This window comes from Gossypium hirsutum, chromosome D01, assembly GCF_007990345.1.
Source record: "Gossypium hirsutum isolate 1008001.06 chromosome D01, Gossypium_hirsutum_v2.1, whole genome shotgun sequence".
In the NCBI taxonomy this organism is placed as follows: domain Eukaryota; kingdom Viridiplantae; phylum Streptophyta; class Magnoliopsida; order Malvales; family Malvaceae; genus Gossypium; species Gossypium hirsutum.
The window spans coordinates 16,309,845-16,329,778 of NC_053437.1; the positions used below are offsets into that span (position 1 = coordinate 16,309,845).

At 35.0% G+C, this 19,934-nt stretch overlaps 2 protein-coding genes across 2 annotated transcripts; both read right to left on the bottom strand.

Annotated features, from left to right (window-relative positions):
* Window positions 1-366: 366 nt before the first annotated feature.
* LOC107921705 (stemmadenine O-acetyltransferase-like) lies at window positions 367-933 on the bottom strand. Its single transcript, XM_016851529.1, has one exon. It carries the CDS (start codon window positions 931-933, stop codon window positions 367-369), a length of 567 nt encoding a protein of 188 aa, XP_016707018.1.
* A 4,157-nt stretch (window positions 934-5,090) lies between these two features.
* Window positions 5,091-6,276, bottom strand: LOC121213877 (acyltransferase Pun1-like). The gene has a single exon (XM_041087195.1). It carries the CDS (start codon window positions 6,241-6,243, stop codon window positions 5,593-5,595), a length of 651 nt encoding a protein of 216 aa, XP_040943129.1. The 5' UTR covers window positions 6,244-6,276; the 3' UTR covers window positions 5,091-5,592.
* Between the last annotated feature and the right edge of the window lie 13,658 nt (window positions 6,277-19,934).

The following is a 19,934-nucleotide window of genomic DNA, read 5'->3' on the forward strand; positions in this document are numbered from 1 at the left end:
TTCTCTTTCCTTTGCACAAATGATATTTTATAGATAATAACCAAACAAAAGAAAATGAATGTATTGCGTAGTTTGCAATTTATTTATCAAATACTGGATTATTTGTTCCTTGTATTATTACAAGGAATATTGAATAAGAATTTATGAGTCATTTGCTAACTTTTTATTGCTTGTTTTGTATATATAATCTCAAACAGATTAACTCACTATTAAATTCAGTGGACTTTGTTCCAAGATGCCAAACGCAAGTAGCTCTTGGTTCTGCTATAGCATAGCCATGTGCTGCTCTTCCAAGTATACCCATGCTTCAATTCCATTTCCCATCTTTGAATCCATCAGAAAAATCATATTCACCATCTCAGTTTTTTATTTGATTTTAGGGGCACAGGCAACCCAGGTTGGCTTTCCCCACCCAAAATCTATCTCATAAACACCCATGTTGCACCAACTACTAAACACAATAAGATCAATGATCTTATCATTTGTACCATGCGATGCCTTACCTATCTCTTTCATGCACTCGCAATATTTAAGCCATCCACCATCTCCTTGTAGGGCGGTAATAAGATCAATGTCTATTTTTCTTATTGCTTTCCTTAGATGGCAAACCAAGTTATCCAACTCTGTCTCCTTTGCTGTTACTAGTGCAGCTGCTAAGCATACGAAGTTTCCCATTGAATAATTTGGGATTTGTGGTCTTGCCCTTTGACGAAGATTCACTGAATACGTTATAAGAGTTGACTTCTGGATGTCGGGTTTTGCTTTGGAAGCAGCCGTAATACACTTGCTGAGGAGGGCTGAAACAGCCTCGACCCATGTTGGATATGGCACACTTGAACTTCTTGTTTTGGCCTTCAGTGAAGCTATTGCTGAGGCATCAAAAACAATTCTCCTCGACTGCCATATTCCCTTTTTGACAAATGGGTTGAGCATTCCTAAAAAGGTTGCCTCCCTGGGGTATGCCACACTTTGTGGGTGTTGAGATAATACTCAATTCCATTCATCAACAAGAAAATATACATAGGGTATTAATAAGTAGTACATTAGCAGCAGTATATTATAAGCAGTTATTAATAGAATAACAACTGCCTAACAACTAACAACTTCTTTATTCCTAACATGGCCCATGCATCTTGACTTCCTTCGTTCCTGATTTGTCCTTACTGCTGTACATCACGACTTTCCATAGGAATTACTCTAAGTTTCTTTCTGAATTTTTCAAACAACCTTGCTGATAATGGTTTAGTCAAAACATCAGCCACTTGCTCTTGGCTAGAGATGTGACCAACTTGGAGCAAGCCATTTACCACCTTTTCCCTTACAAAAAATAAGTCTAGCTCTACGTGTTTGAATTTAGAATGCATGACCGGATTGTTTGCTACAGCAATGGCAGCAGAACTGTCACACCAAACCAACGTCTTGCTTCGAACCTCAATACCAAGTTCTATCAGCAATGATCGAATCCATTCTATTTCTGTAGTGACATGAGCTAAGCTACGATATTCGGCATCTGCTGTGGATCTTGATACCACTTTTTACTTCCTAGAGCTCCAAGATATTGGATTCCCACCAAAGAAAACACAAAAACCTGATGTGGATCGCCTGTCATCAATGTCTGAACCCCAACTTGCATCAGAGTAGCCCTCAAGAATAAGTTTGGAGTTGCGAGTGAACTGTAGTCCATACTCTAGTGTCCCTCGTAGGTATCGCAGAATTCGTTTTATGGCTTTGAAGTGTGTATCGAGAGGCTTGTGCATGTATTGACATATCTTGTTGACTGAAAACGCAATATCCGGCCTTGTTATGACTACATACTGTAGGGCTCCCACAATACTCCTGAACATACTCTCATTCTCTATTGGATTCCCTTCATTAACTGACAACTGACATGTAGTTACCATTGGCGTGGGAGAAGACTTGGATGTGTCCATAGAAGCTCGTTGAAGTAGCTCCAGAATGTACTTCTTCTGGCTAAGCAACACGCCACTCGAAGTGTATGTTACTTCGATCCCAAGAAAATAATTTAGAGGACCTAAATCTTTCAAGGAAAACTGAACATCAAGACTTCTTACAAACTCATCAATAGCAGAAGAGTTAGTGCCAGTAATTATTATATCGTCGACATATATGAGAACATAAAGAACTTGAGATCCTTCTTTTCGAATGAAAAGGGAACTGTCAGCCTTAGATGCAACAAAATTAGCTGTTACCAGGAACTCTCGTAGCTTCTGAAACCACGCACGAGGGGCCTGTTTCAACCCGTAAAGAGCCTTTCGCAATTTGCAAACGAGAGGTCTACCATCAACTGAGTGTTGCTCAAACCCTGGTGATTGAGTCATATAAATTTCTTCATTCAGGTCTCCATTCAGAAACGCATTGTTCACATCGATTTGTCTGAGAGACCACCCTCGAGACACTGCGAGAGACAAGATCACTCTGATCGCCGTTGGCTTGATCACTGGACTGAAAGTCTCAAAAAAATTAACACCTGCTTCCTGTAAATAACCTTTGACCAACAACCGACCCTTGTAGTGAACGACTATCCCATCAGTATGACATTTAACTCTGAAGATCCATTTGCATCCTACTGTTCGACGCCTTTCAGGTAATGTGACAAGGTCCCACGTTTTGTTTGCCAGCAAGGCTTGATACTCAGTATGTGCAGCTGCAGTCCAGGCAGTACTTTTGAAAGCTTCATCAATAGTGACTGGTTTCTTCTCTTCAGCAACAGTGGAAAAAACTTTGGGCTTGAAGATTCCATTCTTTGACCGAGTGCACATGGGGTGTCTGTTGGCAGTAGGGAATGCCTGAGGGGATATCTGTACAATAGATGGAAACATGGTGGAATCGACCTCATTATCTGAACCCCTTGATACAGACCTGTGACTGGAGGACTGGTGACACCGTGAAGATTGTAGGGACGTGGAACCAAGAGGAGCTTCAGCTGCACGCAATGGTCTTGGGACCAACGGGTCATTCGGGCGAACTATTGGGACAGCAGACTGGTGATGACAAAACCTGGCACTCGTGTCAGTCCTTGACGAGACAAACCCAGTCTGAAATGGAAACAGTGTCTCATTGAACACCACATGTCTTGAAACATAAACTCGGCCATCTAGAGCCAGACACTTGTACCCCTTCTGGTTAGAACTCAGTCCAAGAAACACACACTGTTGAGACCAAAACTAGAGCTTATGTTGCTGGAAAGGTCGAAGGTATGGAAAATAAGCGCTCCTAAAGACCTTCAGCTGAGAGTAGTCTGGTCTAGCTTTAAACAATTTTTCATAGGGAGTTTTGTGCTCCAAAATAGGTGTTGGTAACCTGTTGACAAGATGGACTGCATGCGAGAAGGCAGACAACCAATATTCTAAAGGCATTGAAGCACGAGCTAGTAACGCTAGTCCCATATCAGCTATGTGACGGTGCCTGCGTTCAGCTACTCCGTTCTGTTCTGACGTGTGTGGGCATGTAACCCGATGTCGAATTCCCAGACTAGCCAGAGTGTTAGACAAGGATCGATACTCACCCCCTCCATCTGTCTGCAGCATTTTGATGGTTACACCAAACTGTACTTGAACCATTTTGTGAAGATTAAAAAAACAGTGAAAAACTTCATTCTTCAATTTGAGAAAGTACAACCAAGTAAACCTACTGTACATATCTTTAAAGGACACATAGTAAGCATAGCCATTTGAAGTCACATAGGAGGGTCCCCAAACATCAGACACTACTAACTCAAACGGAGCTGAATAGATTGTTCGAGAGGTGCTAAACGGTAGTTTGTGAGCCTTGCCTATCTGACAAGGTGTACAGACAGAATATAGCTTGTTGTGCTTGAATGGAACATCACAAGACTTTAGAACACGTGTAAGAGTACTGGGACACGGATGTCCAAGCCTGTCATGCCATACTTCAGCAGAGGAGGCCATCTGAACATTGCAAACACTAGGAGACTCGAAGCTGTTGGTGGAGAGGAGATGCCGTGAATTGGAAGGAGAAACATCAATTCTATACAAGCCATTATGCATGTGGCCCTCCAGTAAGATCATTCCTGTCTGTATGTCCTTCACAAAGCATCGAAAAGGAAGAAATTCAAAATAGACTGCATTATCTCTTGCAAACTGTCCTACAGAAAGTAAATTTTTACAGATGGAGGGAACATACAGTACGTTCTTTAGATGCAACAATCGAGACCCAGCAATAAAGGTTGAAGAACCAATATTAGCAATGGACACTAACTCACCATTACCCATGGAGACCTTGGTGGTACCTGTGTAAGTTGAGGTATCCTGTAGACCAGTTACATTCGGGGTGATATGATTGGTTGCACCAGAGTCGGGGTACCACATTTGACTTAGCACTGCAGAGTGACAATTCGTCGAAGAAGATGGACACGTATGACAACTGCTCTGAGAGAGACAACAGTTTGTAGGAGCATCATGGAATTGATGATAGTTGACAGCCACCGATGAACTCGAATCAGGACCAAAAAAATTTTCATCAAAACGATTATAACAGGTTTGCACCAAATGTCTAATTTTACCACACAACTGACATTGGGGTTGAGATCTAGACCACCCTCGACCCGAGCCACGAGCACGACCACGAGACCATCCACGGCCTGAACCTCTTTGTCCATGAGTGGAGTCAAAACTAGAATCTGAGTTGGACTTCAAATTTTTAGAAGTGTCTTGTTGTGTATTAGATACCAGATTGGCTTGCAAAGGTGCCTCAGATAATTGACTCAACTGATGTTCTTCGCAGTCGAGGAGCATTTTGGTGATGAGATCAAGACTCAAAGATGTAGCTGCAGCAAGAACCCGAATGGATTCAAATTCAACAGGAAGGTCGGCCAGGACAACACTGATTTGTTCTTGTTCAGACACTGGACTCCCAGCAGTGGTCAGATTGTCACTTAGAGTTTTAACCTTGGAAAGATAATCTTTAACTAAAAGACCCGCTTTTTTGATCGAATAAAGAGCATGCCTCATACTAGACAGCCTAACGTTGGACTTAACACCAAACCGTCTGTCCATGGTAGTCCAAATATCGAAACTAGTTTTAGCTTTAGTTAAATGGATCAAAATATCATCAGAAACCGTGGATAAAAGCCATGCTGCCAAAAACTTATCTTGCTTGTGATGAACGAGTAACACCAGATTCGCCACAAGTTGACCATCAAAACCCGAAACCAATGCAGGTGGAGAGACTGTGGTGCCTAGCACAAACCCTTCCAGGCCATATCCTTCAAGAATCAATAGCAGTTGATGCTTCTAGAGCAAAAAGTTTTGAGTGCTGAGTTTAATTGTGTCATGCTTGGCAAAATATTGAACGGTTGTCAAACTGGAACCTCCAGAATCAGGTGAATGAATCGCGGCACCAGAGTTACTGGAGTAATGAGGCGTGTCATCTACTGGAACACCATCTGTAGCCATGCGCACAACTCACTGAGAAGAGAAAAAAAATTTATGCCAAAAACACTATGGCTCTTGATACCATGTTGAGATAATACTCAATTCCATTCATCAACAAGAAAATATACATAGGGTATTAATAGGCAGTACATTAGCATCAGTATATTATAAGCAGTTATTAACAAAATAACAACTGCCTAACAACTAACAACTTCTTTATTCCTAACAGTGGGAAGATAAAAGAGGCCTCGAAATTCAGACATGGAGCTTTTTCACCACATTTTCGAGTCAGTGCAGCCCAACTGCTGATAAACGTGGTGGCGGCAGGTGCATCGGCGATTACGTGGGAGAGACATGCGCCAATAGCAATGCCACCGCATGCAAAGGTGGTGACTTGTATCATGGCTATATAACTTCCTGCACTCATTATAGTCCAGTTAGATTCAGGGAGGAGTTGAGAAACATAAGATGAATCAGGGAGGTTGAGAAATACACAAAGTGGAAGGTTAACTCTAGCCTTTACATAGTAAGCTCCCTCATCATTACAAGCGATGGAAAGATGGTCTTTCATCCTTCCTGCAAATGGATAAAAGAGAGTTAAGGTTTGTGATAGAGATTCCTTAAGCAATTGGGGCCTCATGGAGTTGGAGGCAATGATATCAGCTGGTGGAATGCTTGTTTCTTGGTTCACATAGAAGAATACCATAGAAACATAAGATGAAGGAATAAACTGATCCAAAAAGGAAAGCTTGTGTGTTGTAAGATGATGAGGTGTTGAAGAAGTGGGTTTAATAAGTTGTTTGGAAACTATTTTGACCTCCATAACCATTTTCTCTTGCAGAATGAATGATTAAGCCAGTCACTGTTACTTTTAACACAAACTTGTACCAGACTGTATGATGCGTTTCATTTATATATAATTTTAGTACCTTAGACCATTCAAGAAAGTAAAAAATTAGATTGTCGAAATGTTTGTGTTCTATGTGCTCCCTTCTAATTTAAAATTCAACATTAACCATAGTTTCTGGTTTAGTTAATCTATATATCCACTTTCAAAAATATTTATTTATGCCGTTACTTTTTTTCTTTTAATCTATTTTATTATCTAAGCTTTTAATTGAGTTTGTGTTTTTCTTAATTGGATCACCAACCTGAGTGGGAAAACTTTAAAAATATCTTTTGTAAGAACAATTTATATTATTTTATAGTATTTTAGTCTTTTTATTTAGAAAACAATAAAAATATGTATATAATAAGATTTTTACCCAAACTAATTACATTAATGAAAATTTTAATTTGCCACTCAGCTAAAGTTTTATTTTAATATTTTTATACATTTTAATTTTATTATGCACACTTTATTACTTTTATCAATTGTAGACATTAATAAAGTATTTGATTGAGATGGTGTCACAGGCTAACTCGACATTGATTCAAGGTTGATAGTAATACATTGATAAATGATTTAAACACACATTTGTGTTTTACATTTGTGGTTTCCACAAGTATACATGTGCGATAGGATTTCTAACATTCTTTAATGATTTTGAGATTATATTTTAAGGACTTTTTTAATTCTCATGTTTCAATGAGAAATTGTAGAGTTTCACTTAATATTATAAAATTAAAGTGAGTAATTTGATTGTATAAATTATCTACAAAAAATTTTTGTATTAATTTTATTATTTTAAGGGTTAATTTTTTTATTCTAATTTATTTTAATTACTTTTTATCAAAATTATTTATTTTTTTAAATTAATAGTTTTTTATAAAATTTTAAATCAATAAATTAAATTGAGTTATAGAGAACATTATATAAATGAGTGTACAATAACTATTTTATGCATTTAAAATTTGATGACATCGCACCATTTTATTTATACCTAAAAATTTAAAATTTTTAAAATTATCTTAATACAAGCTATTGTCAATATAATTTATTCCCTTTCAATTTATCAATTCTTTACTGCTTGTTCTTGTGTATATATCATCTCAAACAGATGAACCCACTTTCAGATTCAATGGACTCTGTGAGAAACGCAAGTAGCTCCTATTTCATCATTCATTTATTAATAAAATATATTTTATGACGTCGACTAAATCTAAATTAAAAATAAATAATACTTAATGCACTATTAATGCATCAGTCCCATACACACATCACTATTAAATTAAATAAACTATTATTTAAATGAAATTTAGGGTCTGTTTGATTGACGGAATTGATTTTTCAGAAAATCATTTCTAACTTTTTCAGTGTTTGATTGGCGGAAAACATTTTTCATTTGGAAAATGAACTCCAAAACAAGAGAAAATGGGTTACAATTTAGGGAAAATGTCTTACCCTTTCAATTTCAGTAAGACATTTTCCGTGCTCTCCTCTCTATCGCCTCCTTCATTCCTTCCTTCATTTCCGGTAGAAAACTTCTTATGTTTATCGATTTTCCAGTAACTTATTTTTTTAATTATTCAATACTTGTTTTTTTAACACAATTACAAATAATTTATTTGATATTAGTTTTTTTCAATTTATAACGATAAATATTGTAGCTTAATAATTGAGTATTATTATAAATAAATCATTGCAATATATGTAAAAATAATTTAAAATATAAAAATTTATTAATATATGTAAAAACAACTTTTTCAGAAAATATTTTCAGGGAATCTGTCAAACAGCAGAAAATATTTTACACAGATTCAATCAAACACCAGAAAATATTTTCCAGTAAATCATTTTTTAAAAAAGTAAAATATTTTCCAAAAATCATTTTACGAAAAATATTTTACTGGCAATCAAACAGACCCTTAGATAAAATCAAATGTGCCCAAATATAAAATCTCTTCTCCAAACTCGGCGAGATATTTATTTAGTTTAAAGAGGTTGCAAAAACGAGGCTTTTTGCGAGACTTTGGCCGACAAATATAAAAAAGTATGCAGTACTTGGGGGGGCATTTTCAACTTACGTTGTCATATATAAAATATATATATATTAGATTAGAACATGTCTTCAGCATATCTTGTTTATTTGGAAATAAAAAGTGGTTGTGTAGTTTAAGAGATGGTTAATTATAGACTTATTTAGTATAAAATATAAATGAAGGAAGCCCACGTACGCTTATAAACAAAGTAAAATAATGTTAAAAATGAAATAAGAAAATTAAAGAAACAAGTAGTTGATATCTTTACTATCAAGATTAAGGCCGTGTTAGAAGGACTGAAATTAGTTTGGGACAGAGATTTTAGAAAGATAAAATTGAAATGTGATAACGTGTTATTAATTAATGTTTTGCGAAATGACCTAGTAATAATAAGTAGTATTGCCGAAATTAAATTGATATATGAATGGTGCTTTAAGGATTGATAAATTAAGTTTCGCTACATTCTACGGTATAGTAATAAAATTGTAGATCAGCTAACTAAGATGGACAAAGACAAAATTAATTGCTTGGTTTCGCGAAACCTGCTAGAAGAGAATATCTATAACTCAAACATGGATGATAGTTGAAGATGTTAAATTCATTTATTTAGACAGATTTTAAACTATTCTTGCACTAAAAAAAAAGAAACAATTAGTCAATTACAAATACATTTGACTGAAGCTTTGTTTGTGATTACGTAGGGAGCAAATAAGCATGAGATGAAAGTATTGGATTTTAATTATGGTTTATACGACAGGTATTTGGTTTAATAACATGGAATCTTTGGTTTAAAAAAAATGGTTGTGGGTTGTAAGATGATGAGATGTTGAAGAAGTGGGTTTGATACGTTGTTTGGAAACTATTTCGACCTCCATAACCATTTTCTCTGGCAGAATTAATGACCAAGTCAGTCACTGTTAAAAGCAAGTGCTATGTAACTTTTAACACAAACTTGTACTAGACTGTATGACGCGTTTAATTTATATGTAATTTTAGTACCTTGAACATTCAAGAAAGATAAAAATTAGATTATCCAACTGTTTTTTTAACAAAAATATATTATCTTGTCATTAAAAACACTAAAATATATAGACTTTTTCAACGCCTTTTAAACATTATTTCATGCAAATTTTAAATAATTTTTATCAAATTTCATGCTCTTATTATAAAATAATTAAATTAAAGTTAATTATGATACATTTTGAATTTTAATTATTTTTATAATAAATTTACATAATTCGGTCAATTTTGGACAGTTTTCCACAGCGGAAGGAAAATCAACTCAATAGGCACCTTAAAAAAATTAATTGACGGGGGCATCTTTGGAGCATTAGCTGATGATTTAACAGCCATGGAAAACCAAAATTATGTTCTCAGACTTCCTAAAAATTGATTGGTTCAATTAAATTTTGTTGAATAAAAATGGACAGGTTGATGCGGAAGAAAAGGGCCCAAATTTACCAATTAAAGAAGGAAGATGGACAAGCCCAAGGAGCAGCCCAAAACCGTCCAGCCTTGTCCAGCCTTGTCCAAAATCAGCTCCCAAAAGCTGATGAAAATAATTGCAAAACGGCCCCTTAAAGTTCTCTCAATGTCGTTCCAACCCCTCCCCTTTTTATGTTTTTTATTTCTAGCCACAAGCCAAAAATAGCAAAGTTATTCCAACCTTCCTTCCACTCAGCATGGCCGGCCACCTGAGGGAGTAAATTAAGGCACCTAGTTGCTATTTTTACCCCTCACCTATTAATATAAATAGAGCTCTTAAGTGCCTCTCATAATCACTCACTCACTCGTCAAACATTCATCTCATTCACTCTCATTCTCCCTTCTTTCCATTAGCTTTTTCTTTTCCTTCCCATTTCTTATTTCCCTCTCTTGAAAAAGAGCCTTTGCATGGCCTTGGGAGTAGTCTTAGTCGGTTTTGTTAGGAGTAAAGTGCTTAGTTGTGACGGCAATCCAGCAGAACGAAGAAAGGAGCAAATGCTTTATGCCTCGGGAATTTCAAAATCGGCTAGAGTTTTCTCTTCTTTTTTCAATCTTTTATTTTGTTTAATTCATAAACATTATTTCAATTAAGCATTTGATTTTCAATAATATCATGATTGCTTAAATTCATTTGTGTTGGAAAGATTTGGTTTCTTTAGTTTGTTTTATTTAATTTTGTTAAAAGATGTTCTATATTTTTTAAGCGAGTCTCAATACCCAATTTCAGACCCATGGATGTGATGGGCTTACACTACTTCAAGGCCCAACTATAAGATCAAAGGTCAAGTAAATCAAACGAAGATTCGATTAAAGGTAATATGTAAGGATGAATCTTTTTGAAGAAACAAGGAATGATACATGCACGAAATGGGTGAAGTTTATTAAATTCTATTCACAGAAACTGTCAATTTTTAAGTTTGGGGAACTAGCAAGTAAAGAGATCTATTCATTGATAAGAAAAAGAAAAAACGTGAGCGGTGATTGGATTGATGAGAAAATAGAATCTTGGGTCACGAACAGTGATTCGATTGATGATAAAGAAAGAGAATTCTTGGTTCAATTCTCCACCTTAACGACAGAAAAAAAGATTGATCAAATTCTATTGAGTCTGACTCATAGTGATCATTTATCAAAAAATGACTTTAGTTATCAAATGACTTGCGACGGATTTTTGGATGGGATCCAAACATTTCTTGGTTAAGAGGCATTCATGGCATTTGAAGGTCTATCTCTTAACTTCGAAACTCATTTTAATAACTCGATTTTAAGTTCAGGAGCTCAAGTTATAACTGTTTTAGTAAAGGCTGTGCAAGCAGAATTTCTAGATGGGATTATAACGGGAATTACGAGTTTTGGGCTTTTAATTCGGGTTTAAATCATATTAGGTTTGGGTTTCTTTTAAGTAGAGTTTTATTTAGATTTATTTAGTTAACATATATAAAGGCCTTTACGTTATACGCAAAGAAGGAATCTATTATTATTCAACAACTTTTTTGAGTTAATATATTTTTCTTTTCAAGAATTTATCTTGAGTTTTCTTTTAGAAGAGTTTTAACAATCTTTTCAAATTGTGAGAATCATCTTCAAATTTTTTTCTTACCAAGTTTTCTTCTTTGGAGGAAAAATTAGAGTCATTTGAAGGGGGTTGTGGATTCTTCTTGTTTCTCAGACTTCTTAGGACTTCTACATGTCATGTTCTATCTTTTCCATCTATCTTCTTTATTTTCTTCCTTATTGTTCTAATCTTTAATTTATTGTTCTATTTTATTTACCAAAACTATTATTACCTTGCATAACCTTGTAAATTGTTTTACTTATGAGATGTTAAGTCTATTAAACATAGAAATATAAGAGATAGGTTTAATAATTAAATTAAATATTTTACTAAGTATGATTAGGGTTAATAAATGATCGATTTAGCCACGGAATTTGCATAACATCTGATAAATTGAATAATTCTAAAGTAGGAAGGATGATTGTTCTATTGTGATAAACTTTTAAGACTTGCCTACTTTTCTGTGTTTAATTTCATACTTAGATAATTTTAGTTTACTAAATTAGATAGTTAATTCACTTTATTCAATTGCATCGCATTTTCAACTCATATTATTTTACCTTCACCAATTTCTTTAAGTTATAATTTTTTCACAAATATTTGATTGTTTAGTCTCTGTGGAAACGATAACTCAATATATTTATCACTTTATTACTTGATACGATTGTGTATACTTGCACATTTCCATCGTTCCAGCCCTTCTAATCTAAAATTGACACCAACCATTCATTAAACACTAACCATTAACCATAGTTTCTCGTTTAGTTAAACTATTTATCCCTTTTCAAAAATATTTCTTTATACCATTGCTTTTTTTTAATCTATACTATTTTTTAAACTCTTGAACGAGTTGGTGTTACTCTCAATCAAGTCTCCAATTTAATTAAAATATTATGAAAATACCTTTTTTGTAATTAAAACAACTTATATTATTCAAAAATAATTTAATCTTCTTATTTTAAAAATAATAAAAATTTGCGCCCTTTTAATCTAAAATTGACACAAACCAGCAAATTCCATTCAACATTAACCGTAATTTGTCGTTTAATAAAACTAAATTTTAGTTATTAAGTTTTTAATAGTTAGGCATTAATATATTATAGGGTAAACTATAAAAATAATCACTTTTATTTACCTCAAATTATATTTTAGTCACTTATGTTTGAAATGTTACATTTTAGTCACTTATGTTTGAAATGTTACATTTTAGTCACTTATGTTATCATTTTGTTACGAGTTGTCACTCTACCGTTAAACTCCATTACCTCCCTAACAGTAGTCCTACGTGGTAGTCCAAATGGGTTTTATAAGATCAGTTTCTCTAATTTGCAAATTTGGTATTTATAATTTCTTTAACTTTTAATACTGTAATACCCAATTTTTGCCTGGCTCATATACCTTACAAAAACCAATAAAACAGTCCATTTACAAATAAAATAAATCCAAACCTAATTCGGTCCAAATTATGTGGCCCAATTACAATTTAACCCTCGTCCAAATTACTAAACCCAATTAACCTAAGCCCAGACCTAACCCAAAACCCAAATCTGCCCTAGCCCGAATTAGAAGAATGCCCCAGAAACTTCTAGGGTTTCTGAAGATCCAGGCGCCGCAGCAACTGGGGCTCTTCACACACGTGCGCCTCTTCCATGGCCTCCACACCTGCGAAAAAAACGGATCCAAACGGAAATAGACGCAACAAATAACAGAATAGATATTTTTTTTTATGATTTTCTTTTATACATCTTGGCTATAAAAGGCCGATTTCAATCTGTAAAAAGGGGATACAAAATTGAAAATACCAAAGAAATCTAAGCAGAAAAAAGAGATTTAAAAGGTGATTTCTGAGTTTTTTTTCTTTCTTCTCTAGTTGTTCTTTTCTATCTCTTTGTTTATCAATCATACGCTAAAAAAAAGGGGAAAAAGAGTGAAAGAATAGGAAGTGTACCTGGTGGCCGAACTTTTGCTCTCTCCGTTGCAATCGGAGGTGGGCGAAGAATGAGAGGCCTTTGAATGGCCTAATTACCGAGCGGCGCTTAAAGGAGAGTTTTTTTTAGGGTTTGCTTTTAAATGATTAAGTGGCTGCTAATTTAAGGCTTTTGTTACCTTTATGTAACATACGAAACGGCACCGTTTGGAGTCTGATCAATGGTTCCAAAACGGTGTTGTATAAGCCCGTACCCGTGTGCGTAACCCAACCCACAAGAGACCTGCGCGTTTTCCTTTGGTGGTTTATTTGCGCATTAGCCCCTCTGCATGTTTTTTCATTTCAATTCAGTTTTTTTCTTCAAATGTTTTTAATTGTTACCTCATATTTGGTTCCAATTTCAATTAGATCCATGGTTAAACGGCATCGTTTTCAATGATTGGGTTTGAGTGCTTAGATTTATGCGCTTAATTGCAGCAATAGTCCCTCTGGTATTCAACGATTTTCAATTCGGTCATTGTCATACTTATTTCAAAGTCGCCCCTGAAATTTTGTTTTATTTTCAAAATAGTCATTGTTTTTATTGTTTTTTAATTTATTAATAATATTAATAATATTATTATTATTAATGTTACTGGTGTTATAATTATTAGTATTATTATTTGTATTAGTTTATATGTTTATTTACCTATGTATAAACCACCTTTTTTTGAACAACAAAAAAGTTTAGTAGTCAACTTAAAAACGAAAATTGGAGTCGCCACTGATCTTTTAAAGAGGTGTGATCAGATCACCTTGAAAACGATTTTAGGTCTACGAATTTTGAGAAAATAGTTCGGGAGTCGGTTACGCACGAGGAAGGGTTAGCACCCTCATAACGCCCAAAATTGGAACTGAATTGATTGTTTAATGTCTTAGTGTCGAGAATTTGAGAAGATTTTAAAATACGATCCTTTCCTTTTATTAATGTTGATTTTATAAAAGATGCTTGGATAAATCGAGGCGAATGCTAAAAGACCTTCTCGTCTCAGAGCAATAAAATGTCATGCCCAATACATTAGGACACGACATTTTTAGTCCTCGAGAATAAGCTTGTCTTTTGATTTTCAAAACTCTTGCGGTGAAGTTAAAAAGGGATATTCAATTACCTTAAGTCAGATGAAAAATTGAAACCCAATACGTTAGGGCACGATTCCTCAAAATTCCTAGCATTGAATATTGCCCTTATTATTATTTTTTAAAAATCTTCATTTCGAGAAAACGACTTGTCACATCCAATACATTAGGACACGACGTATCGAATTCCTGAGAATGAGTTTTTATTTATGTGTTTTGATTAAAGAAAATTTTCGATTATTTAGATTCAACGAGGAAAATTGGAACCCAACACGTTAGGGCTCAATTCTCTCAAGGATTCCAAATTTTGATTATTGCGTTATTTTTGAAAAATTTTTGAATAAAAATGCTCTCGATACTTGAATGATATTAAACGCAACTTTTGAACGAATAAAGCGCAATGGATTAACAATATACAATACGAAACGATAATTTATGAACCGAAATGTATTCTAATGAACTACGAATAATTAATAAATACAAATAAGCAATACAATACGCATAAAAGCAATAATCTCATACCATATATTATGCTAACATTCAAAGACTAATGAATCTAAAGTCAATCAAAATACCAAACAAATTAACACACATGAAATTGTACAAGCTCTTAAAATAATTTAAGAAATATGAAAGAAGGGAAATTATAGATTTAAAATAAATAATATGTATGTACGTGAAAATTTGAAATAAATCAAAAATATAGTTAAAAATAAACACTACATAAAATAATAGTATCTAAATAAATTTTAAAATAAATATTATATGAAAAAAGAAAATCAAATACATAAAATAATATATTTATTAATTTAAATAAGTTATGCATATGGAATGAAAAAAATTTCGTATAAATAATAGTATATAGCAATATATATATAAATAGGTAAAGAAAAATATAACTAAATATAATAGTATCAATAATAATATGAGTAATAATAATAATAATAATAACAATAATAATGAAAATATTAAACTAATCAAAAAGAAGTAAATAACACAAAAAGAGGACTAAATTGCAACTAAAACGAAATTAATCGGGAAATAGTATAAATAAGTAAAATAAAGGCCACTGTGCAATGCGCGAATAATATGGGGAGGCCGAGTGGGAAATATTCCGTTTCCCAAAACGCTGCGCAGTAACATGGACCCAGATGAAATCAACAACAAATTATGTTGCTCAAAATTAAAGAAATTAAAAGGATCGAATTGAAACACAGCGCAAAATAAGGACTTAGCGCGCAATTATCCCTCTCCATACCAAAATACGCGGATCTAGCCGCGGTTGGATCGGGTCATCGGGTATGTCGCTAAACGGCGTCGTTTGGACGCTAGGAACCCTAGCCCAAAACGGCGTCGTATTATGTCATTATATAAACTAAAATTTCTTCAAAAAAAAACATTTGCAGCTAATACTTTTTCAGAAAAAGAGAAATTGCTGCTCCACTGCTAAAGTTTTGAAACCCATCCCCTTACTGCCGTCGATCCGCTACTCCTCCGCCATAGTTCCACCACAGACAGCGATTTGAGCCGACGAGGAGTCCACCGACCACTAGGTAAGTCCCTTTCTTTTCTCTTTATTTTCTCTTTTGCAAATAAGAAATATAACAGATTAATCTTGAAGAAAAACAGAAAAGAAAGAAGAAATCGAAAAAAGAAAATTTCAAATCACCTTTTGAAACTCTTTTTTTTTTGTTTTTTTTTCAAAGGTTCCCTTACAACGTTTTAGAACCCCCCCTTTATTAATTTTTTAATGACTTTCTTTATAGCCGAAATAAAAAAAAAATAAAAAGAAATCTCTTCTCCTCTCTGTTGGCCTATTGTTGTTCCTTTTCTGTTGCATATGTTGTCGTTTACTGTAGGTACAGGTACGGAGGCGCGGACGTGGCACGTATGTGAGGAGAGGCGTGCTCGTACGGAGGTGTGCGTGGCTGGGGAGAACGGTGCTGGAAGCTGCTAGGGTTTCAGCTTCTGATTTTGCGTTGGGCCGCTTCATGGTTGGGCTAGGGTCTAGGCAAATTGGGTTTAAATTTTAATGGGCCTTAGTGGGTTAGCATTTAAGCATTTGGGCCACTGTATTGGGTTGATTTTGGACTGTGGACATTTATTATTTTTTATTTGGTTTTTAAATTTTTGAACTGTATGTGGGCCGGGCAAATTTGGGCTATTACAGCTGCCCCTCTTTGCTCATTATCGTGTAACGGGAATGGAGTAAAGACTAAAAGAGAGCCAATTTTGCCCGGTCATGCTGGACCTTGGTGCTCTTCTTCTTTACGTAGCCTCATTCCATCCTACTGCATCTTCAAAGGTATTGGAATTGGTGCTTCGATCCACTCCACTGCAACATCAAGGAGATAGGATTTAGACCTTGTAGCTCCTCAAAAGAATAAAATTTGCTATATTTAGTCTGCTCCACTACAACTTCAAGAAGATAAGACTTGTAGCTTTAACTTGTTCTGCTGCAACTTTAAAGATAAGTCTGATGCGATCTGCTCTACTGCAACTTTAGAGATATGAGATCCATCATTTTGATCAACTTCACTGCGTCATCGGAGAGATAGGATTAGAGTCTTCGATCTGTTCCACTACTGCTTAGGGAGATAAGATCTGTAATTTTCAACCTACTCCACTGTTGTTCAGAGTGACAAGCCTGGGGTCTTTGATCTGCTCCAATACTGCTTAGGGAGATAAGATCTGTAATTTTCAACCTAATTCACTGCTGTTCAGAGAGCTAGGACTAGGAAATGCAATCTTCCACCTATTCCACTGCTGGTCAGGGAGCTAGGACTTACAATCTTCCACCTATTCCACTGCTGGTGAGGGAACTAGGGCTTACAATCTTCCACCTATTCCACTGCTGGTCAGGGAACTAGGGCTTACATTCTTCCACCTATTCCAACTGCTGGTCAGGGAACTAGGACTTACAGTCTTCCACCTATTCCAACTGCTGGTCAGGGAACTAGGATTTACATTCTTCCACCTATTCCACTGCTGGTCAGGGAACTAGGGCTTACAGTCTTCCACCTATTCCACTGCTGGTCAGGGAACTAGGGCTTGTGATTTCACCGATCCGTTCTCTGGGGAACATGGCCTGTATAATTCATTTTAAGAACCTAATTATGCCTAGTGATTAGGATGTCATAATCAGAATGAGTCAAATGCTCCTAACTAGGTATGTATGAATGATGTTTGCATGAACGTAGAATGTCATTTTTTGACAACGATATTTCTTTATCGCTTAAGTTATCATTGTTCAAAGTGTATTAAGGTTTTATCACTGACGCGCTATAACGCCTTCGCTCGGCTGGCATCTCTAAAGAAACACTTAATCATATTGCCCCCACCATGAACTTTAAAGTTCAATCTATTGGGATGCAAAATTGGTATCATCATTCTCCCACTGTAATCAAGGGTAGAAATATGTGGCTTTCCCTTAATCCATTTCTATCACAATTCAAGGATACCGGATTTAAATCTTTCTGGTCCCTTACACCATTCCCAGGGTGACGTACCAAAGCCTTATACTCAAATGAAGGCTTTCTTCTTCGAGGAAACCTCTTCCTATTCCCTGATAATCATTGTTTGCTTGTTTATTTAAGCTTTGTCATCAACATGACCTTCTTGTCATTTTGTTCAATAAATGTTTTTGACAACAAAATCCAAAGAGAAAGTCCAAATTTAGACTCTTCCTTTTCAAATTTCCAACCTTTAAATTTGGTGTGTTCTAAACAATAGTCATGTTTTAGGCTCCTGTATTATTTAGAAAATTTTCAGAGTAATATGCAAAAATTCCTTTGTGAAAGTTTTATTAGTTCATTAATCATTATCCAATGCAACATGCTTGCAAAAAGGTCATAACAATGGATAAAAATAAAGTTGGTTTTGAGCATAGCTCGAAAGGAATAAATTACCAAAAAAGTAAATAAGGATAGCAAAGAAACTAATTGGGAATGTGTATCTTGGAAAAGAATGAAGTATTCCAAGTACAACAAATTTAATATAAATAGTAAGCAAATTGGGTACCCTAGATATCGCAGCTTGAACTTCTCTGTACAAACTTTCTGAAGACCATTCTGAGTTTGACATGTGTTTAGGAGATCTACAGTGCTTTGTCGATGCCCTAAGATGTTGCTTACCCTTTTCCTGTTGATTCAGGTACAACAAGATCACAACATGCCTCAATCTGATCAAAATTCGAGTTGCCCTTTCCGGGTTTTCAGCTTAAATACCCTTTGGTCTCAAGTTGCCCTTTGCGGGTTTTCACCTTGGCCTCTCCATTTTTCATTTCTTGGACTCAAAGAGCCCTTTGCGGGTTTTCGCCTGGGCCTCTCCTTTTTTATTTTTTCCTTTTTTTCATTTTCATTTTGATTTTTTTGATTTTTTTACTCTCTTTTATTATTATTATTTATTTTGATTTTTATTATTTTGCTTTTTTTTGTTCTTTTTTTTATTGAATCTGAACTCATAGGATTAGGTAAGTCCTTGTTATCCCTTTTGATCAGAACCAATGTTTTTCTTGATAAAGTCTCCCACATAAGATCTTCCACTTTCATATTGTATGCGAAAAATCTTCATTGGTACCAGATTTCTTTCATAGAGCCTTTTGGGCGAAATGATAAAATCCAACAAAAGTGCAGAGCGATCAACTTCAATGGGCAAAGCTATGATAAGTCCAATAGAAAGTGATTCCCTGTATTAACCCGAATGGCCTTCTTTCCCATATCTTTGAGATGCATCTTTTATCTTATTGTACCTAGAGAAGCTGCTTTTGAAGGAAAACAATGAGTAGCCTGCCATATTATCCACTAAAGTGTGAAAAATAATGAGTTTTGGGACTGGCTTTGTTCAAATCCCTATAATCTACATACATTCGTATTTTCCATCCTTTTTCAAGGACTAGTACGATGTTGGCTATCCATCCTGAATCGCTTATAAAAATCCAATATCAAACTATTTTTTGACATTTTCTTGTAGCACGATATCGGGCCTCATTCTCCTGAGCTTCTGATGAGCTGGCTTACCACCTTCTTTATAGGAAGACCGTATACCACGATATCAGTGTTTAACCCGAGCATATCCTGGTATGATCATGTGAAGGCATCTTTGAATTCTCGGAGCAACGCAATGAGGTCCTACTTTATCTTTGTGGTCATGTCAATTTCAATCTTCACCCAACTCACAATTTCTAATGACTCCTTGTGAGGTAGGATCTGTCTGTTCTCTTGTTCTACCATCCTCAACAAGTCCAGAGATAGGCTATAATCCATGTCATTTTCAGAGTCATGAGATCCCTCTAAAAACATATCTCGCTCAAAAGGAGATTCTAAGTCTGTAGCAGTGTCACTCATGTCATTGATATTTGAGAACCCATAGTAAGTATCAAAGAATATACAAAAGAATATGTGAATTTATGAATAACTATTTGTACATGAAAATTATGTGGAAGAAAATCCAAAAGAATGAAAGAATAATCATTCAAAAAGAATAAAAGAATATTGGCTCAAAAATGAATGCAAGG

Coding starts and splice junctions, on each gene's coding strand:
- LOC107921705 (XM_016851529.1), bottom strand. CDS start 933: ATGCTCAACCCATTTGTCAAAAAGGGAATATGGCAGTCGAGGAGAATT.
- LOC121213877 (XM_041087195.1), bottom strand. CDS start 6,243: ATGGTTATGGAGGTCAAAATAGTTTCCAAACAACTTATTAAACCCACT.